We start from the raw sequence: 21,765 nt of genomic DNA, 5'->3' as shown, positions 1-21,765 counted from the left end.
ACACCTGCAAAGGTTTCCTAGCTGTTTAAAAAGGTCCCTTAGTCTGTTTCAGTAGGCTCCACAATCATGGTCAAGACTGCTGACTTGACAGATGTCCAGAAGGCAGTGATTGACACACTCCACAAGGAGGGTAAGCCACAAAAGGTCATTGCTAAAGAAGCTGACTGTTCACAGAGTACTGTATCCAAGCATATTAATGGAAGGTTGAGTGGAAGGAAAAAGTGTGGTAGGAAAATGTGCACAAGCAACCGGGATAACCACAGCCTTGAAAGGATTGTTAAGAAAATGCCATTCAAAAATTTGGGGGAGATTCACAAGGAGTGGACTGCTGCTGGAGTCATTGCTTCAAGAGTCACCACACACAGACGTATCCGGGACATGGGCTACAAGTGTGTCAAGTGTTCCTTGTGTCAAGCCACTCATGACCAATAGACAATGCCAGAAGCATCTTACCTGGGCCAAGGAGAAAAAGACCTGGACTGTTGCTCAGTGGTCCAAGGTGTTGTTTTCAGATGAAAGTAAATTTTGCATTTCATTTTGAAATCAAGGTCCCAGAGTCTGAAGGAAGAGTGGAGAGGCACACAATCCAAGCTGCTTGAGGTCTAGTGTGAAGTTTCCACAATCAGTGATGGTTTGGGGAGCCATGTCATCTGCTGGTGTAGGTCCACTGTGTTTTATCAAGACCAAAGTCAGCGCAGCCATCTACCAGGAAATTTTAGAGCACTTCATGCTTCCCTCTGCCGACAAGCTTTTTAGAGATCACTGTATCACTGTACTTGATTGGCCAGCAAACTCGCCTGACCTTAGCCCCATAGAGAATCTATGGGGTATTGTTAAGAGGAAAATGAGAGACACCAAACCCAACAATGCAGACGAGCTGAAGGCTGCTATCAAATCAACCTGGGCTTCCATAACACCTCATTGATGCAGTAATTGATGCAAAAGGAACCCCGACCAAGTATTGAGTGCATTTACTGAACATACATTTCAGTAGGCCAGCATTTCGGATTTTAAAAACATTTTTCAAGCTATTGTTATAAAGTATTCTAATTTACTGAGATAATGACTTTTGTGATTTCATTGGCTGTAAGCCATAATCATCAACATTAAAAGAAATAAACACTTGAAATAGATCACTCTGTTTGTAATGACTCTACATAATGAGTTTCACTTTTTGTATTGAAGAAGTGAAATAAATTAACTTTTTGATTATATTCTAATTTAGTGAGAAGCACTTGTGTGTGTGTATGTATATATATATATATATATATATATATATACTCTGTATGTTGGGGCTCATGCAGACGTCTGTTTTTCACGTGCAAGTTCTATCTTTTCTTTCACGGGTAGAGTTTGTACCTAGTATAGTCTATGGGGCTGTTCACTTGTCCAATTTTTTTTTTTTTGCTGACCAAGTGGTCCAAGCAAAATTGCAGAAACATGTCCAGTATTGATCGGAGTGTCAGATCAAAATTAGCAATGCAAGTCTATCGTTCCATGAAAAAAAATCTTACAGCAATAGGTTGTCATCGAAGTGCTGTCCATTTTTCACAGATTGCTAGATAAAAGATGGTGGGGAAACTAATGATGCTGTGAACAAAATCACTGATTAGGACTGTTTTTCTCGTACAGATGTCTGAATGAGCCATTAACCCCTTCATGACCTTGGACTTATCCATACATCCAGATCGGTAGGAACTTGCCGACCTTGGACGTATGGATACGTCCAGGCAATTTTGTGCACATAGAGGCTGTGCACGCGCGTGATCTCCACCGGGTGTCAGCTGATTCTGATATATGAAAACCGGCACTCAGTGCCAGAAGCAGTGTCACGCTGCTTCCGGCACTTAAACCCCCTAAATGCTGTGATCTAAATAGATCGCATCATTTAGAGAGCAGGCAGAGGGAGGAAGCCCCTCCTGCCCTTGGATCGGCACCCCTGCGACGTCATTGTGAGAGGCTGATTGTTGCCATGGTGATCTGATGTTGTCATGACGACATCCAGGTCACCAGAGCTAGCAAAGTTGCTAGAACATGCGCAGTGCATGGTGTAGCAAGTTTGTCTGTCAGTGCCGAGCTGACAGCTTGTAAAGCATAGCATTGCTATGCTTTATAAGCGATCAGTCTGCAAAAAGTGAAAGTCCCATAGTGGGACAAAGTAAAAAAGTAAAAAAAAGTGAAAACAATGTGTAAAAATATAAAAATAAATAATATATATATATATATTTTACCCATAAATAAATATTTTTTTAAAAATATGTAAACAAAAAAAGTAACATTTTGAACAGTTGCTTTTACTTAGTAATTGTCTAGATCTCCCCTTTTTAGCGCATCTCAGTTTTGTGTATAAGCGATCAAAAAATGCCATATGCCCGAAAATGAAACCTATAAAAATGTCAACTCGTCCTGCAAAAAACAAGCCCTCACACACATGACTGTCGGCCGAAATATGGAAAAATTATAGCTTTCAAAATATGGCAATGCAAAAACTAGTTTTTGCAAAAAAAAAAGTGTCTTGTAGTGTGTAACAGCAGCTAAACAAAAAAAACCCGATATAAATCTGGTATTGCTGTAATCGCCTCGACCCGAAGAATAAACTCATCTAATCACTTATACCGCACGTGGAACGGCGTAAAAAATAAATAAAACCAATTCTTCACCTGCTGTTGATTTATTCATTCTGCCTCCCAAAGATCACAGTAAGGCTTTGTGCACATTTATCCTGTGCTCTACTCAGGGTTTCCGTGCAAATCTCTGAAATACCTGATTCAGACGGAACCCCCGGCGGAAGATTTTTTATAATGAGGCAGATGGAGGCACTGTGGACGCCGTCTGGCCTGTGATCTGGCGGTGTCTGTCTTTTTAGGCATGCATAAAAGTGCTGTCAGCCACAGTTTTGTGAACCTCTGAATAAAAAGGACACCACTGAACAGAGGCCAGACGTAGTCCAGAGTACCTCTGCTGCCTCATTATAATGAATGGATCCATCGGGGGTTTCATCTGAATCACATCACTCTGAGATTTCGATGGAAACCCTGATGTAAGTGCTCAGAGTAGAGTGCAGGATAAACGTGATCCAAAATGTTATGTAAAATGTTCCAAACAAAAACGTCAACTCAATCCACAAAAAAAGCAAGTCCCCACTCAGGTCCATCATTTGTTATTGGAAATATAGGTGGCTTCCACGTTACTGGTAGCGCAAAGACTCTGGAAAAGCAAAATGGCTCCTCACCCTCCAAAAGAAATTCTGCACTCCCAAATCCGAATCCCCACCTCCGTTCTGAACCCCAATGTGCCTAAACCGCAGTTAGCGTCAACATGTTTGGCATTTCTGGTGCAATGAGAGCCTGCTTAATTTACAGGTACATGTCACCAGAAGCATGAGCTGGGCATTACAGCGTACTGGTCACTACCACGTACTGGTCACTACAACGGCAGTTTGCAATTTTCATTCAGCAACATTCACTGCTGCTTGTTTTTGGAAAACACCCATGGAGTCAAAATTGTCACTATACCTGTAGATAAATTCCCAAAGGGATATAATTTCCAAAATGAGGTCACTTGAGGGGGGATTCGGCACTTATAGCACTTAGGGGCTCTGTATATGGAGTCCTCAAACTATTCTAGAAAAATCTTCGCTCCAGGAGGCAAATAGCGCTCTGTCCCTCCCGAGTCTCGCCATGTGGCTATGCAGTACTGTACAGCCACATATGGGGTATTTCTACATTCAGCAGAAATTGTGGGACAAATTTTTATGCATTTTTTACCCATTTCCCAATGTGAAAATGTAAAATCTGAGGCTAAAACAAAATTTTTGCCGTAAAAATGTAATTATTTTTTTCTTCACTGCCCAATGGTATAAAATTCTGTGACCCACCTGTGGTGTCAATATAATCACTGTACCCCTAGATAAATTCATTGAGGGGTCTAGTTTCCAAAATGGGGTCACTTCTGTGGGTTTTCCACTGTTTAGGCACATCAGGGGCTCGCCAAACACGACCTGACACCTGCAGACCATTGCATCAAAGCCTGCGTTCCAAAATGTCACTAATTCCTTTCCGAACCCTGCCGTGCGCCCAAATAGTGCTTTTCCCCAATTCATTGAGGGGTCTAGTTTCCAAAATGGTGTCACTTGTGTGGGGTTTCCACTGTATAGGCACATCAAGAGCTCTTCAAATGCGACATGGCATCCACTAATTATTCCAGAAAATTTTACATTCAAAAAATTCAAATGACGCTCCTTCCCTTCCAAGCCCTGCCGTGCGCCCAAACAGTAGTTTCCCCCCACATATTGGGTATCTGCGTATTCAGGAGAAATTGAACAATAAATTGTATGATGCAATTTCTCCTTTTACCTTTGTAAAAATGAAAAATTTGCGGCTAAAAGAACATTTTTGTGAAAACATTTGATTTTATTTTCACCACTCAACATTATAAACTTCTGTGAAGCACCTGGGGGTTCAAAGTGGTCACCATACATCTAGATAAGTTCCCTGAGGGTTCTAGTTTCCAGAATGGTATAACTTGTTGGGTGTTCCCACTGTTTAGGCACATCAGGGGCTCTACAAACACGACATGGCGTCCGTTAATTATTCCAGCAAATTTTACATTCAAAAAGTCAAATGTCTCTCTTCTGAGCCCTGCCGTGCGCCCAAACAGTGATTTTCTTCCAGATATGGGGTATTGGCATGGTGAGGATAAATTGCACATCAAATTTGGGGTCCATTTACACCTGTTACCCTCGTGAAAGTAAAAAAAAATGGGTCTAAAGTAATATTTTTGTGAAAAAACGTTTAAATGTTCATTTTTTCATTCCATATTCCATGAATTCCTGCAAAGCACCTGAAGGGTTAGTAAACTTTTTGAATGTGGTTTTGAGCACCTTAAGGGGTGCAGTTTTTAGAATGGTGTCATTATTGGGTATATTTTGTCATATAGACCCCTCAAAGTCACTTCAAATGTGATGTGGTCCGTAAAAAGAATGGTTTTGTAAATTTTGTTGAAAAAATGAGAAATCGCCAGTCAAATTTTAACCCTTATAACTTCCAAACCAAAAAAAATGTTGTTAAAAAATTGTGCTGATGTAAAGTAGACATGTGGTAAATGTTATTTATGAACTATTTTGTGTGACATAACTCTCTGATTTAAGGCATAAAAATTAAAACTTTGAAAATTTGCTAAATTTTTGTCAATTTTTTTTTTTTTCACAAATAGACGCATGTCTTATCAAACAATTTTTACCACTATCATGAAGTACAATATATCACACAAAAAAAATTTGAATCAGTGCAATCCGTTGAAATGTTCCAGAGTTATTACCACATAAAATGACACTGGTCAGAATTGTAAAATTTGGCCTGGTCATGAAGGTGAAAACAGGCTTGGGGGGTAATTTAGTTAAAGAGTAACTTCTATTTTAATTTTTATCTCAGAAATAAATAATACATATGAAAATGAGAAACTTTGTAATATATCTTATCAGAGAAATTTCTTCTTTCTCTATCTGGACTGAGCATTCATTTTCAGAATTCTCAATTAACAGGTAAAATCTGTATTAAGTGAAGACAGACTTTCCCATTACTGAGATAGGAGATGGCAGCTGCTACTGATAAAATTCTACATAGCCTGGACTAGGAGAGGGAGGAGGAGCTAATTCTCTAGCTCCTTTCTTCTCACCACTCCCCTCTACATAGAATCTTATCAGTAGCAATTGTCATCTCCTATCTCGGTAATGTAATCTCTCTTCACTGAATACAGATTTCACCTTCTAATTGAGAAGTTTTAAAAGGATAGCAGAGTCCAGGCGGAGAAAGAAGCAGATTTCTCTGATAAGATATATTACAAAGTTGCTTATTTTCATATGGGCTATTTCTTTATGACATAAGAATTAAATCGACAGTTACTCGTTAAAGAAGATAAAACTCTAGCTTTTGTGCAATCAAAAACATGGTATGTTTGGCGTAAGCTAAAGGACATGCAACAAAGTAAAGCATTGTGGTAGGGGCATAATGCTTTGGGGCTACTTTTTGTGCTAGGGATGACTTTTATTTTGCCAGCAAAGTAAATACGTCCCAAAACATAAAGCCAAAGCTACCAAGGAAAACACTGTCAGTGATCAGACTCAAGACAATTGAGAAGTTGTTGAATGTCAATATAGTTGTGGACTCATTGTTACCACTCAACCTAGTTGACACAATGTGTCAGAAAGATAAATATGTAAGAATTGCTGTGTCCAAGTAAACAAATTGTATTTCTTCCAAAGGTGATTCTAATAAATAGTGGTTGAAAAATTCTGCATTGAATTATTTTACACTCAATTTTAGAAATTTTCTTGACAAAAATCCTTCTAATCACAACTTGATATCTCCGTGTTTATGGACTTAAAAATGCTGTCTGTGAAGTGATCCTGAGGTCACTTCATCTTTCAGCCTTCCAGCAAGAAGCAAGGGGCAAAAGGAGTGGAGTAGCATAGGTCATCAATATTAGATATCCAGACAATATATACAGTATAAATAAATCAGAAATTATTATCCCTGTATCTTTTTAATTAACTTAAGTATTTATCAATTGTCAGTTCAAAGCACAGTTGAGAAGGAAAAAGAAATTCAGTTCCTTGTAAACATTTTCTTTACATATCCAATTGGTATAATATATATATTTATTTCTATTATGTATATATATATATGTCTTGTGCCACACACAATATAGAAGATCCTGCTTATCTAGTTACTAGATAATCTAAACCAACATCCTCCTCAAAGAGCAGCTGCCCTGATCTGAAATACATGTGGATTCTAAACTGTCTTCATTTTGCAAATGATAGTCATTGGCATATTTAGGTCAGAGCACTGGAGCTAATCTCTATATTCATCAGAAAAGTGCTCATGCATGTTGTATTGTGTCACAAATGCAAACTGTAACTAGGAAGCAAATGTGCGTACTGTATCTCAGAACAAAATCTGCTTCAGGCCAACAGTATTATCACTAAGATCTACACAAAGGATGGATCACAATAAAAAAACAAGTGCAGCTGAGAGATTGCCATGGATAATATATTATAATGCTGAAGTCCCTGGAAAGACTGGATTCTAGGAAGTGAATGGAATTTGGTTCTAATCTAAGTTATTTTCTAGATTCAATAGATTTAATTTATTATTGGAGACATCCATAATATTTTTACTCATTGTTATACTCAGTTAAAATCTGCATTGGTATTCTTATTTTGATTTATTGAGATAGGAGATGACAGTGCTTTTAAAGACTTAAGGAGGAGGAACTAGCTAAGCGCAGATACAAACATTCTGCTGCAAGTTCTTCTGAAACCAGTTACACTTTTCCATAGAACTTTATGAGCACCAACTGTCATCTCCTGTCTCAAGGATGGGAAAATCTGTATTTACTAAACACACATTTTACCCGTGGATTGAAAATTTTGAGAATAATAGGTCAGTCCAGGAGGAGAAAGTAGCAGATTTGTCTAATAAGATTTATTACAAAGTTTCTTTTTTCCACATGTACTAATGATTTATGTGGGAAAAAAACAAAACAGCACATACTTTTAAATCACTGGATTACCACATATTCTCACTTATAGGACTGTTCTAGAAACTATATAAAATTCAGATTAGTACTCTACAGGAAGAGAGCCTAGAATATAATAGGTGTGAATAGGTGATAAATGTTAGATCAGTTGAGGTTTGACCACACACCCTAGGATAGGGTATTTTATGAAGACCCTTGTGTGGGAGAAGTGGTATAGAGCCGTGCTATCATATATGTGTGTATACATGATACAACTCCTGAAGAATACACATACTAGCTTAAATAATCACTCCCATCAAAGTTTTTATCCTCTTAATATATTGCAATCATCATATTATATGACACTGTGTACTTACAATTGCTCATTTTGCCCTTCTACCCAGCTAATGCTTCTCTTTTCCATTAGATCTATTTGCTATTCGTGGGCCAAGTATGCTTGGGGGACCCCCCAGCATCGCGGGTCAAATATACTCATCCTGCGGGCCGGATTTAGCCCATAGGCCAGAGTTTGACATATGTGGTCTATGACATCACATGATTAAAAACTGCCTAGCTGAATCCTTCTAAGCTTTGTGTAGAAACAGGAAGCCAATTTTCCTTGGATGACTCATGAGACACTGCAAAAGTCCCTGGCGGGGGGAGGAGCGGAGCAACTGGGTCAGGAGTTGAAGAGGGGAATGATTTTTGCAGGGAAAAGAGACTTCTTGTTTTTACATAGAACAGAGAAAAGCGAATAATTTACTGAGTTGAAGGGCAAAATGAGCAATTGTAATTACGCAGTGCTATGTAGTATGATGATTGTAATGTATTAAGAGGATAAAAACTTCGATGGGAGTGCTTCTTCAATGTGATATTCCCATCTCAGAATGTCTTGGCACACCTCTGGCATATGAATTAACACTGATCAGAGAGTGTTTGACTTCTGAGACCCCATCAGTCCTGAAAATGCATGCCTTTGGCATCATTCTTTGATGCAGTGTGCCCAAGTGAATAAAACCACGTTATATTTCTCATCTCCATGAATGCTTGCATATATTACTGTACAGTGAAAATCACCATATGGCTTTACTGTCATTTTAAGAAGTTGTCTTTTCACATTTTTACCTTTTAATACACTACCCAGTGGCACTATGACCAACTTTCTTATTCACTGCCACCAGTGCCAACGTCCTGTTTCGACTCTGAGACAGGCAGTCAGATGACCTCACCAGCCCTGCCTCTGTACAGCTCTGCTGACATCACGTCGATAGGTCAGGTGGTAAAGTGTCTCCAAAGCACCACCCTGTTGACATGATATCAGGAGGTACTTTCCTCCCCAAAGGCAGGAGGATGCCTGGAGGAAAGACAGGAGCGCTCAGAGGAAAGTGGTGGGTGGGACAACTCAGCAGCGGGTAGAGGAATGCAAGGCACACTTGGAACTGTAGATTCGTTCTTCATCTAACTACAGACATGCCTTGCTGCAGGTGCGATCGGAGGAAAAACAGGAGGCGGAGTCAAAAAAAAAAACGGGCACAGCCATGACTCTGGATACCAAGGAGGGGAAAAAAGTCTGCGGAGGATTGGTTAGAAATTTGCAACAATATGAGGCATAAATTGGAGAATAGGCAAACCCCTTTACATTTTTCTACTGTAGGAGGAACTTAGTTATATATATTTGCCAATCTTTACCTATTTAGGGACTGATAATCATCATTTAGCTAAGTAGTATTGATGCCATTCTTAGCCTGTAAAAATTAAACAGCTACTTAGTGTTATAGTGTAAAAATACGGAGTCATTCCTAACAAGCTGTCATAATATAATGGTTAGCACTGCAGCCTTGCAGCACTGGGGTCCTGGGTTCAAATCCCACCAAGGACAACATCTGTAAGGAGTTTGCATGTTCTTCCCTTATTTGCGTGGGTTTCCTCCGGGTTCTCTTGTTTCCTTCCACACTCCAAAGACATAGTGATAGGGAATCTAGATTGTGAGCCCCAATGGAGACTGTAACGGGTCTGGGAGGCGGAACCTCTGAGCAACTATACAAGGGGGCGGTCCTTGTAAGGAAGCGGGTGGCGCCCAGGGAAGATGGGCAGGTAGTCACAGCAAGTGACCGGGGCAGTCTCTGGGTAAACGGGCAGGAGGTCACGGCAAGTGACCGGGACAGTCTCCGGGTAACGAGCAGGTGGTCACGGCAAGTGACCGGGACAGTCTCTGGGTAAACGGGCAGGAGGTCTCGGCAAGTAACCGGGACAGTCTCTGGATAACGGTCAGGTGGTCACGGCAAGTGACCGGGGCAGTCTCTGGGTAAAGGGCAGGTACGACCTGTGATGGCTGAGCCTCCAGGTAGGCTAGCAGACGAGTAGCAGATGTGTGCTCCCAGGTGAGCAGGCGAGAGTCTCTGGACAGGCAGGTGGTCACAGCACGTGACGGCAGAGCCTCCAGGTAGGCTAGCAGGCGAGTAGCAGATGTGTGCTCCCAGGTGAGCAGGCGAGAGTCTCTGGACAGGCAGGTGGTCACAGCACGTGACGGCGGAGCCTCCAGGTAGGCTAGCAGGCGAGTAGCAGATGTGTGCTCCCAGGTGAGCAGGCGAGAGTCTCTGGACAGGCAGGTGGTCACAGCACGTGACGGCGGAGCCTCCAGGTAGGCTAACAGGCAGGTAGCAGATGAGCACTCCCGGGTGAGCGGGCAAGCTGGTCCATAGACAGACTGACTGGTGTCGGAAGGCAGACCGTCGGACCTCAGGCTAGCAAGCAGGTAAGTGGATAACAGGCAGGAATCAGACAGCAAGCTGGCAGGAAACTGGCAGGTAACTGGAAACGGGACCTGAGGGCTGAAGCAGAGTAGTGAACAGTGCAACAGCATTGCTCGGGCACCTCCATTTTGGAGGAGGTGCCTTATATATGGAGGTATCCTCCGGCCATTGGCCGGGGACTCCTTAGGGCGGCGCGCGCGGCCCCTTTAAGAGAGGGGGAGCGCGCGCGCTGCAAGCAGAGCGGGAGGAAGCCGCCGGGCACGGAGCAGAGAGGTGAGGGGAACAGCGTCCCTGCCTAGCAGGAGGCAGGGACGCCGACGCTACAGTACCCCCCCCTTTAGGCCCCCCCTTTTTTAGGCCAGACAGAAATTTACCAAGGATGAGAGGGGCATGGATGTTCTCCCGGGGCTCCCATGTTCTCTCCTCAGGACCAAACCCCTTCCAATCCACTAGAAAAAAGGTCTTTCCTCTTACCCTTTTGGTGGCCAGAATGTTCTCTACCTCAAACTCGTCTTCAGCAGAAACCGGAGCAGGGGGCGTACCTGTAGACTTGGAAAAGGAGTTAAGTACCACGGGTTTGAGAAGAGATACATGGAAGGAGTTAGGTATCCGTAAGTTGGCCGGGAGTTTCAATTTATAGGCCACCGGGTTGATCTGTTTGATAACCTCTAGTGGGCCGATGAACCGAGGCCCTAACTTATAGGAAGGAATCTTGAGCCGGACATATTTGGATGAGAGCCAGACTTTATCTCCGGGACGAAATTGTGGGGAATCCAGGCGTTTTTTGTCGGCGTGTCTCTTCATCCGCTCGGACGACTGAAGGAGTGCGGATCGGGTACTCTCCCAAATGGAGGAAAATTTGCTAACGAGAGATTCCGCAGCCGGGTTGTCCACAGAGGTGGAGACAGGAAATGGGATCCGAGGATGCTGACCGAAGACTACAAAAAACGGGGATTTAGAGGAAGATTCGCTCTCGTGATTGTTGTAAGAGAACTCGACCCAAGGTAGGAGATCCACCCAGTCAGAATGGTGGTCATTAACGAAGTGCCGGAGGTAACTGGTCAGATTCTGATTGATCCGCTCCAATTGACCATTGGACTGTGGGTGGTAAGCGGAGGAGAAGTCCAGGGTGACGTCGAGCAGTTTACATGTGGCTCTCCAGAAGCGTGAGGTGAACTGAACCCCACGATCCGACACGATGTGGAGAGGCAGACCATGGAGACGGAAGATGTGGCGGATAAAGTCTTTAGCTAGCTCGGGTGCAGACGGGAGGCCTGGCAGGGGAATGAAATGAGCCATTTTGGAAAAGCGGTCAGCGACCACCCAAATGACCGTACAACCAGCAGAGACGGGGAGATCTGTTATGAAGTCCATAGCTATATGCTGCCACGGGGCAGCAGGTACTGGCAGAGGGAGAAGGCGGCCGGCAGGCAGGTGTCTCGGAACTTTGTTGCGGGCGCAGGACACACAGGCAGAAACAAAGTCTATTACGTCCTTGTGCAGGGTAGGCCACCAGTAGTGCCGGGTAACAAGCTGGAGGGTCTTTTTCTGACCGGCGTGCCCAGCTAGCTTAGACGAGTGACCCCAGTGTAGAATCTTCTCCCGATCGGACACCGTTACGAACGTCTTACCGGGAGGGAGACGATTTAGACTCACGGGGGCTACCTGCATTACTCTGGCGGGATCGATGATGTGTTTAGGCTCCTCCTCAAGATCAGACACCAGAAAGGATCGGGACAGGGCGTCAGCTTTGATGTTTTTGTCAGCCGGGCGAAAATGAAGAATGAAATCAAAGCGGGCAAAAAACAAGGACCACCGGGCTTGGCGCGGGTTAAGTCTCTGGGCGCTCTGGAGATATGCCAAGTTCTTGTGGTCAGTGTAAATTATTACCGGGTGAAGAGCCCCCTCGAGCAGGTAACGCCACTCCTCCAGTGCCATCTTAATGGCCAACAATTCTCGGTCTCCTATAGAATAGTTGCGTTCAGAAGAGGAGAAAAGTTTGGAGAAAAAGCCGCAGGTTACCTTTCTTCCGGAAGATGACTTTTGGGTAAGTACCGCCCCAGCTCCGGAGGAGAAGGCGTCAACTTCTAGGAAGAATTGTTTGTTGCCGTCCGGACGATGCAGCACCGAGGCGGAGGAGAAGGCCTGTTTTAAGGAAAGAAAGGCCTCCTCTGCTTCGGGCGGCCATTCTCTGGGGTTCATACCTTTACGGGTGAGCGCAGAGATAGGGGCGGTCCGGGAAGAGAAGTGCGGTATGAACAGGCGGTAATAGTTGGCGAAGCCCAGGAACCGCTGAATAGCCTTCAACCCCTCTGGTCGGGGCCACTTCTGGATGGCAGACAGTTTCTCAGGATCCATTTGTAGACCTGTCTGAGAGATTATGTAGCCCAGAAATGGAAGAGAGGTCTGCTCAAAGATGCACTTCTCATATTTAGCGTAGAGGTGGTTCTGCCTGAGCCTGAGCAGGACCTGACGAACGTCCCTCCGGTGAGTAGGAAGATCCGGAGAGAGGACCAAGATGTCGTCCAGGTACACCACCACGCAGGAGTAGAGAAGATCACGGAAGATGTCATTGACTAACTCTTGAAAGATGGCAGGAGCGTTACAGAGACCGAAGGGCATCACAAGGTACTCATAGTGGCCGTCCCGGGTGTTGAATGCCATCTTCCATTCATCCTCCTGACGGATACGGACCAGGTTATACGCCCCACGGAGATCCAGTTTGGTGAAGATTCTAGCCCCCCTCAGACGGTCAAATAATTCAGGAATGAGCGGAAGGGGGTATTTATTCTTCACAGTAATCTGGTTTAGGCCTCTATAGTCTATACATGGACGGAGTGAGCCGTCCTTCTTTTTGACAAAGAAGAAACCTGCTCCCGCCGGGGAGGTAGATTTCCGGATAAATCCCCGGGCCAGGTTCTCCTCAATATATTCAGACATGGACCGGGTCTCTGCAGCGGACAAAGGGTAGATTCGCCCACGGGGAGGAGTAGAGCCGGGCATCAGGTCGATTGGGCAGTCGTATGGTCTATGAGGAGGTAAAGTCTCTGCCTCTTTTTTATTGAAGACATCCGCATAAGACCAATAGGGAACCGGAAGACCGGGCAGATTGGCTGGGGTAGGAGAAGGACGGGCAGGACGAACGGGAACTAGACAAGTCTTATGGCAGTCCTGTCCCCAGCGAAGGACTTCTCCGGTCTGCCAGTCAAGCACGGGTGCATGTTTCTGGAGCCAAGGCAGGCCAAGCAATAGTGCGTGAGAGAGTCCAGGCAGAACATGAAAGGAGATGCTCTCAGAATGCAGCATTCCCACCTGTAGAGTCAGAGATTCGGTGATGAGTTGGATGGGATGTGGTAAGAGGCCCCCATCCACGGTGGCGACAGATAAAGGTACGGCCAGAGGTTTGGTGGGAATGCGGTATTTTTCTACCAGGGATTGAGAGATGAGATTTTCAGCAGCTCCTGAGTCAAGTTGAGCCAGTTCAAAATAGCGGTTCTCTCCGCAGAAGATAGAGACAGACAGCATCAGGGATGGAGAGGGTTTACTTTTGTCTAGGGCGACCTCTCTGAGCGATCCTAGACACAGGCGTTTCCCGACCTCTCTGGGCAGGAACGGATCCGGTGCTCCTTACTGCCACAGTAGAAACAGCTCCCCTCGGCACGGCGTAAGTCTTGACGGGTCTTGACCATCTTGGTCTGGTCGACTTGCATAGGCTCAGGTGAGTGTGCCTGAGGAGTAACAGAGGGAGTGACGGGTCTCTGGAAGGTAGGGGCTAGACGTGGAAACCTCCTCTCACGGATAACCTCCTTGGCGCGCTCCTGGAACCGGATATCAATCCGGGTGGCAAGTGTAATTAAGTCGTCGAGAGTGGTAGGAATGTCCCGACCGGCAAGTTCATCTTTAATACGGCCGGACAGACCCTCCCAGAAGACGGACACCAGGGCGTCGTTATCCCAGGCCAGCTCCGAAGCAAGGGTACGGAACCGTATGGAATATTGGCCCACGGTGAGACTCCCTTGGCGGAGGCGTAGCAGAGATGAGGCGGATGAGGTCTTCCGTCCGGGTTCGTCGAAGACCTTCCGGAAAGCCGTGAGAAAGGCTGGCAGGTCGGACACCAGGGGATCTCCTCTCTCCCATAGAGGATTTAGCCAAGCCAGTGCCTCCCCCGTGAGATGGGACATGATGAAGGCTACCTTGGCCCGGTCGGAATTAAACTGGTGGGACAGGAGTTCAAAGTGCAGGGTGCACTGGTTTATGAAGCCCCGAGCTTGAGCGGAGTCGCCTCCGAAGCGAGGAGGTGCAGAAAGCCGGGTTCCGGAGCAGGATACCATGGTATTGGTGGACAGCGGGGCAGCCGGGCTGCGAGTCATGACACTAGCGGTGGTTGCTGGCGGAGCAGTCAAAGTGTCCAGGCGAGAATTGACATTCCGCAGGTGACCCAGGATGGACTCCTGTTGGGACCTCTGTCGGGACAGTTCATGACAAAGGTCCGAGAGCGAGGGAGCTTGGGTGCCACCGGGTTCCATGGCCCGAGCAAACTGTAACGGGTCTGGGAGGCGGAACCTCTGAGCAACTATACAAGGGGGCGGTCCTTGTAAGGAAGCGGGTGGCGCCCAGGGAAGATGGGCAGGTAGTCACAGCAAGTGACCGGGGCAGTCTCTGGGTAAACGGGCAGGAGGTCACGGCAAGTGACCGGGACAGTCTCTGGATAACGGGCAGGTGGTCACGGCAAGTGACCGGGGCAGTCTCTGGGTAAAGGGCAGGTACGACCTGTGACGGCTGAGCCTCCAGGTAGGCTAGCAGGCGAGTAGAAGATGTGTGCTCCCAGGTGAGCAGGCGAGAGTCTCTGGACAGGCAGGTGGTCACAGCACGTGACGGCGGAGCCTCCAGGTAGGCTAGCAGGCGAGTAGCAGATGTGTGCTCCCAGGTGAGCAGGCGAGAGTCTCTGGACAGGCAGGTGGTCACAGCACGTGACGGCTGAGCCTCCAGGTAGGCTAGCAGGCGAGTAGCAGATGTGTGCTCCCAGGTGAGCAGGCGAGAGTCTCTGGACAGGCAGGTGGTCACAGCACGTGACGGCGGAGCCTCCAGGTAGGCTAGCAGGCGAGTAGCAGATGTGTGCTCCCAGGTGAGCAGGCGAGAGTCTCTGGACAGGCAGGTGGTCACAGCACGTGACGGCGGAGCCTCCAGGTAGGCTAGCAGGCGAGTAGCAGATGTGTGCTCCCAGGTGAGCAGGCGAGAGTCTCTGGACAGGCAGGTGGTCACAGCACGTGACGGCGGAGCCTCCAGGTAGGCTAACAGGCAGGTAGCAGATGAGCACTCCCAGGTGAGCGGGCAAGCTGGTCCATAGACAGATTGACTGGTGTCGGAAGGCAGACCGTTGGACCTCAGGCTAGCAAGCAGGTAAGCGGATAACAGGCAGGAATCAGACAGCAAACTGGCAGGAAACTGGCAGGTAACTGGAAACGGGACCTGAGGGCTGAAGCAGAGTAGTGAACAGTGCAACAACATTGCTCGGGCACCTCCATTTTGGAGGAGGTGCCTTATATATGGAGGGATCCTCCGGCCATTGGCCGGGGACTCCTTAGGGCGGCGCGCGTGGCCCCTTTAAAAGAGGGGGAGCGCGCGCGCGCGCGCCCTAAGCACAGTGACCGGGGGAGAGCGCGCGCTGCAAGCAGAGCGGGAGGAAGCCGCCGGGCACGGAGCAGAGAGGTGAGGGGAACAGCGTCCCTGCCTAGCAGGAGGCAGGGACGCCGACGCTACAGAGACAGTAAAAATGATGCCTATAAAATGCTATGCAATTAATGGCGCTATATAAGGGCCTGTGCACACGTTGCAGATTTGTCACTTTTTTTTGCAATTTTCTCAGCTCAGATTTGTTACAATACCTGAAGTGTTTCCCAATGCCAGTAAAGTGAATGAGATTCCTGAAGTGTCATGGACATGCTGACTATTTTTGACTTGCAGATGTAAATCTGCAGAATGTCAATTCTTTTAGCGTTTTTGCTGCACATTTCACCCATACTAATGAATGGGAAAAATCTGCACCAAAAATGCATGTAATAGACCGCATAAAAAATGTAGCAAAAACGTGTCAAAAACACGCCTATTTTATGCAGCGTTTTTCCTGCCAAGAGAGGCAGAAATGGTGCAGACATTTCTGCACCAAATACTTAATGTGTGCACACACCCTAAGTGAGTAAATTAAATCAATAAAGAACTTATATAAAAATGAAACGAAACAAAATTTTTCACATTTTCCTATATTGTTCCTTTACAAGTCATTTCCAAATGATTAACACTGATGTCATATCAATTTGATATACTCTGTTCACATTGGAGACTTGGCCAATTTTTTTTTTTCCCATTTTATTCCTACTGCTCTCTTGAGTTATTTTATTTTTTTATTTATTCAGTTATATGGCTCTAGAAATATGGGCATTTTTATTTTGTTCAAAATTGTTATTGTTTTTAACAAGGAGGTGAGGCTCACAGGATTCTCTATTAGGTTGCTCTTCATTATTACCCTGTGAGCAAAGCCTCCTTGTTAAATACCAGAAAAATAAGCTCAGAAAAAAAGGGCATTGTATGGTGTATTTAATAAAAAAAAGAAAAAACACAAAAGTTAGGGGATCAACGGGAATAAAATAAGAGCAAAAACTGGCCACTTTTGACCTGGTAACAGGTCCTCTTTAAAGTTATTGATTGTAAACATAAAGCAATATGGAGCCACATTGTATCTGGTTTTCTAGCAGCGCTGACATTATGGAGATGCTTCTGTTATATTTGGAAAAACAAATGCTTGAGGCTGAGCATATAGTCAGTCATATTACAATGCAATCAAATGCTATTTTTGCTGTCCTTTTATATTGCTCCCATAGCATTTTATTAAAAACTGCTGCTGCTGAAATCTTTCTAAAAATTGTTTCAATAACAGTGTAGGCAGCCCAAGCATGAATGCAAACCATTACAGACATCATTATGTTGATTTAGCGTTGCTGAAGCAGCATAACATATGTTAGTGTGTAGAGTGCCAAATACTTCTCATCCTCACTCTATGCTCTGCCTTCCTGCAGCACTCCGAGCCCATGGCCAGCTATGCATCGGGCTACTACTTCACTGATGATGCCAAACCTACAAGGTCAGAGCTAAAGATAATATCCACATTCCAGGAGGATGTCTTGTTTCCCAAGAGTGTAAAAGATATGGCAGAAGATATAATGAAGAAAGAGCAAGGCCAAGGTATATAGACTACAGACTGGGGTACAGTAGGCAAATATGTTGCTACTGGTTATTTTCTTCCTGGCTTTATGCAGCTATTTAATCTTCTTTTACATTAAAATAAATAACATAATGAGGAACGTTAGGCCTACGAAAGAAAAATCTTTGAACATTAATCAAGTACTGTATTTCTGCCAACCTTCATCAACAGTCCTAGAAACAATACAATACAACTTTAACTGTGCTTCTGTAGCTGCTGACTGGAGGACTAAATACATTTGTGTCGAGTGCTGTAGTTTATTTTCTAACATTTCAAATTCTAATATTTTAGAATTTGAATCTTTTCATTCTAATTTATTTTGTTAAAGGGATCCTGTCATTAAATTAATTCTGCCTGAATCAAGTGGAGCAAAAGTTAGAGTCTAACTGTGTGATTGCAGTCAGGTACTTTTTTCTCCGAAGCGTTTTAAAAAAAAAAATTGAAAAGTTGACCAGGGGCCATAGGAATAGATCTGATTATTCCAATGATGTCACCAGATGGCTTCTCCCTGTCCTCTCCGGTTGATTGACCGGTCTCTCTCACATTTGTAAATAGGGAGAGACCTGTCAATCAACTGGAGCAAGGCAGGGTGAAACCAGCTGCATACCGCAACTAGTCTTGTCTCTCCCTCTGTATTCTAGCATCTCAGAGGAAAACATACCTATCTGCAATTGTGCTGCCTGGCTCTGCCTGTGGTTTGGGCAGCATGAATCTAATGACACATTCTATATAATGCATTCATGTATCTTAGATTCTTAGATAATCTTTTATTGTTTTTTTATATCTTGGACAGAAACCTGTTTTAAGCTATGGTGTGGGCGTGTTCTTCTTTCCCCTGAGTGCTGCAGCCTGCATATGATTGGTCAGCGTCATACAGGGGGAAGAAGAACACGCCACCAGTGAAAACTAGCTAATAACAACCACCTGTTTATTTAATATGCACAGAAAAAAAACATCAATCTTTAGACATTTGTGATATGTTTATTATCAGTGTCTGAAACTCAGTTGAAGGACTGGTATGAAGCAAGGTTAGGTGGTCACAAGTCATCTTTGGTACAGCTATCATTACCACATTGCAACACTCACAATGCAGTACGATATCGCCAGCAGACTGGTCTGCATGTCAGAATCAAACAAGCATTTGGGCTACAAGGTAAGTTACAACATTATTAACTTAATAAAGTTGTTCTGTTTTGTGGTTTTGTGTTTAAAAGTAAGATCTTTGTGAAATGCAATATATCTTCTAAAATTGTTCCAAGATTAGAAAAAAATGTCTTTAAAAGAAGCAAAACAAAATCAGCACAACCTTTGTCTACAGGCTTTTTGTTATTATAACCGAGCTCCGTTCATATTCATGGAATGGACAAAAGTGGCGCTGTTTGTTATAAAAAAGACTTTTCTGACCCTGGACAACCCCTTTAAGCATGATTTATTTGTGTTTGATTGATAAGGAAGAACCTAGGTGCAGCATACTTCTATCAATGGTAGTAATTCATCTATTCAAAAAGAACATTTCAAGGATTTCCTCGGGATTAAAAACGTATTATAATAGCAATATAATTCCTTATAGGATTCCTCCATGTTCCCTTTCTCTCACTGCATCTTTATTCTACTTCATATTAGATAACCTGAGTATCATTTATTGAATCTCTGACTTGTTTGGCAAGTAATTTGGACAGTCCTCCACATACACTATTCTGGTAGCAGCCCTGAGTCATCTTTTCTTGAAGCAATTCTTGTTATTATGGTCATAGAAGTAGCATACCTAGAAGCTCATAGGCCCCAATGAAAAATATCCAACAGTGCCCCCAACTCTAAAGGGTCTTTAATAGTATTGGTCTTCTCATACGGGCATAAGGGACCTTTTAGGCCCCACTAGACTCCAGTACATAGGTGTGACTGCATCCCCTACACCCATTATAGAACTGCTCCTCACCCTTATGTATAGTAGATAGACCACTTTTCGTAATTCAGTTGGCTAATACTTTTGTGAAAGTACGTTGAAAAAGGTGGTGCATTTTGAACTGCGGGGGAAAAAATGTGGTTTGTAATTCATCCAAAGTGAACAGCTAGAGCAGACCTTTAAGAACATTTTGTAACTTATCTTGAATATTCAACACAACTAACTAGAAATGGTATAATATATTATACTAGGTTATTCATTAATCTTAAATGCAAAACTCCTTCAGATATATAATGAACAACCACTCGATCATTTTAAAATTATTAATTTAATAAATTTATATAAAAAACATACATATATACATATATAAATCAAAAAACATAATTACAAAAAGACAGACTCAGGGATATATAGTATAATAAATACCCAATAATTCATTTGTTGTGGGGCCTAGATCAATGAAATAAAGAATATAAATGGTAAATCCAGACTATGTGTTAAAGTGCATAGTGCAAATAGATACATATAGTAGCAGCCCAAAAATATAAATAAAATAAATCACAGTGGATATATATAAATTAGAGTGCTAAAATAAATACACTAAAGGTGACCAAGTAAACACATAGGAAGGGATAGATTCTATATAAATACCATATAGCTAGGCCCCACCACCTCCAACATCGTTTCGCCTTGAGAAAGCCAACCGGCGAAACAACGTTGGAGGTGGTGGGGCCTAGCTATATGGTATTTATATAGAATCTATCCCTTCCTATGTGTTTACTTGGTCACCTTTAATGTATTTATTTTAGCACTCTAATTTATATATATCCACTGTGATTTAATTTATTTATATTTTTGGGCTGCTACTATATGTATCTATTTGCACTATGCACTTTAACACATAGTCTGGATTTACCATTTATATTCTTTATTTCATTGATCTAGGCCCCACAACAAATGAATTATTGGGTATTTATTATACTATCTGTAGAACATATGCTAATTAGGGTCCTCAGTGCACCCTTGGTGTGGCCAAGAGGCTCAGCGCACTGTTCTGTTCTTTGATTTTGCATCTCTCAGCCTCTGACTGGTGACTGACAGTGCTGGTTTGCCTGAGCTTTCCTTGTAGTGAGTTATGAGTTTGAGCCGACTGACTCCTTTCATGCCCCGTACCCTTGGACATCTAGGAATACCTCTAAATTTCCTAGAGTATAAAACATCAAAGAATTCCCCTTGATACAAACTTTTGGGTGTAGTTTTACTAAGATCTGCCTCATTGTGGCCTAATTTGCAGGCCTGTCCCAGCAAAATCAGGACTGTTGGCAAGTATGATCCAGTTGCTAGAAACCATTTGATTTGAGGAGAAATCCCATGCACTTTTAGTGAGCTTCTGGGTTCCTCGGCTTGGATTCCCACCAAGCCAAATGACCAACAGTATCCCAAAGAACCGAGGCACTGGAACAGTGCCTCAGATCTTTGGGATGCTAGGAATCATTTGATTCAGGAGTCTGCAAATTACACATTTAGGTGAACGACATTAGAAAAATTGCCACAAATCCTCTTTTCATTGATAAGAATTATGACACTTAGAAAAGTTTCTGCATCCTTCACTGGGGACGCTGGCGACTGCACAGCAACATAGATTACAGTAACGTGTCGTAATCTTTCTTCCTTAAAGGGTTGCTCCACTACTTTTATATTGATGATCCAAGGATCAGTCATCAATATCAGTTCAGTGAGGATCTGACCCCAAGCACCTCCACTAATCAGCTGTTCTCAGTGCTGGCATGTGATGTTAGCAGTTGCGGATATGAGCAGTAACAACTGTATTGGCAGTGGTTGGGTACTACACATCCGCCTGTATTCAAATGAATAGCATTGATTATGCAGTGACGACTACACAGTTGACAGAACTATGCAGTTCAGCTCTACAGCTGCCGACACCTGTCTGCTGCCACCGAGAACAGCTGATTTGTGTGGTTGCCAGGTATCGGACTCCCACCGATCTGATATTGATGACCTATCTTGAGAATAGGTCATCAATATAAAAGTAGTGGAGAAAACCTTTAAGTCACTAAGTCACTTACTGCTCCATCCCCTTTTCTTTCCCCTTTTTGGTAACAACCAGATTTAGCAGATAAAACTTTTCATTTTGTTCATTTACCCCAAATGACCTCTGCTCCCTTAAATTGGATCTAGGGCATTGTGCCTTGCCAGTAAAAGGGTTAAACTGTGGTATCATTAGCAGTTGCAGTGCAGTCAGATCGCAGCTTCTCCTTTAAACACAATGCATATTCATTGATTATTGCAACTGATGGTATATCTTTTTG

At 44.0% G+C, this 21,765-nt stretch overlaps 1 protein-coding gene across 3 annotated transcripts in view; it reads left to right on the top strand.

Moving 5' to 3' along the window:
- LOC141215153 (uncharacterized) overlaps positions 1-21,765 on the top strand; it is a 446,656-nt gene that overhangs the window by 286,728 nt on the left and 138,163 nt on the right. For all 3 annotated transcript variants that reach the window (XM_073665502.1, XM_073665499.1, XM_073665501.1), the window contains exons 23-24: positions 17,348-17,513; positions 18,524-18,685. In XM_073665502.1, coding sequence (XP_073521603.1) covers positions 17,348-17,513; positions 18,524-18,685 — 328 coding nt within the window. The remainder of the gene's footprint in view (positions 1-17,347; positions 17,514-18,523; positions 18,686-21,765) is intronic.

The sequence above is a fragment of the Phyllobates terribilis genome, unplaced genomic scaffold (assembly GCF_046119375.1).
Source record: "Phyllobates terribilis strain yellow unplaced genomic scaffold, ASM4611937v1 Scaffold_2__4_contigs__length_985480577, whole genome shotgun sequence".
Classification (NCBI taxonomy): domain Eukaryota; kingdom Metazoa; phylum Chordata; class Amphibia; order Anura; family Dendrobatidae; genus Phyllobates; species Phyllobates terribilis.
Note: the sequence above shows the minus strand (reverse complement) of the source record. Positions and strands in the feature narration are given on the sequence as shown.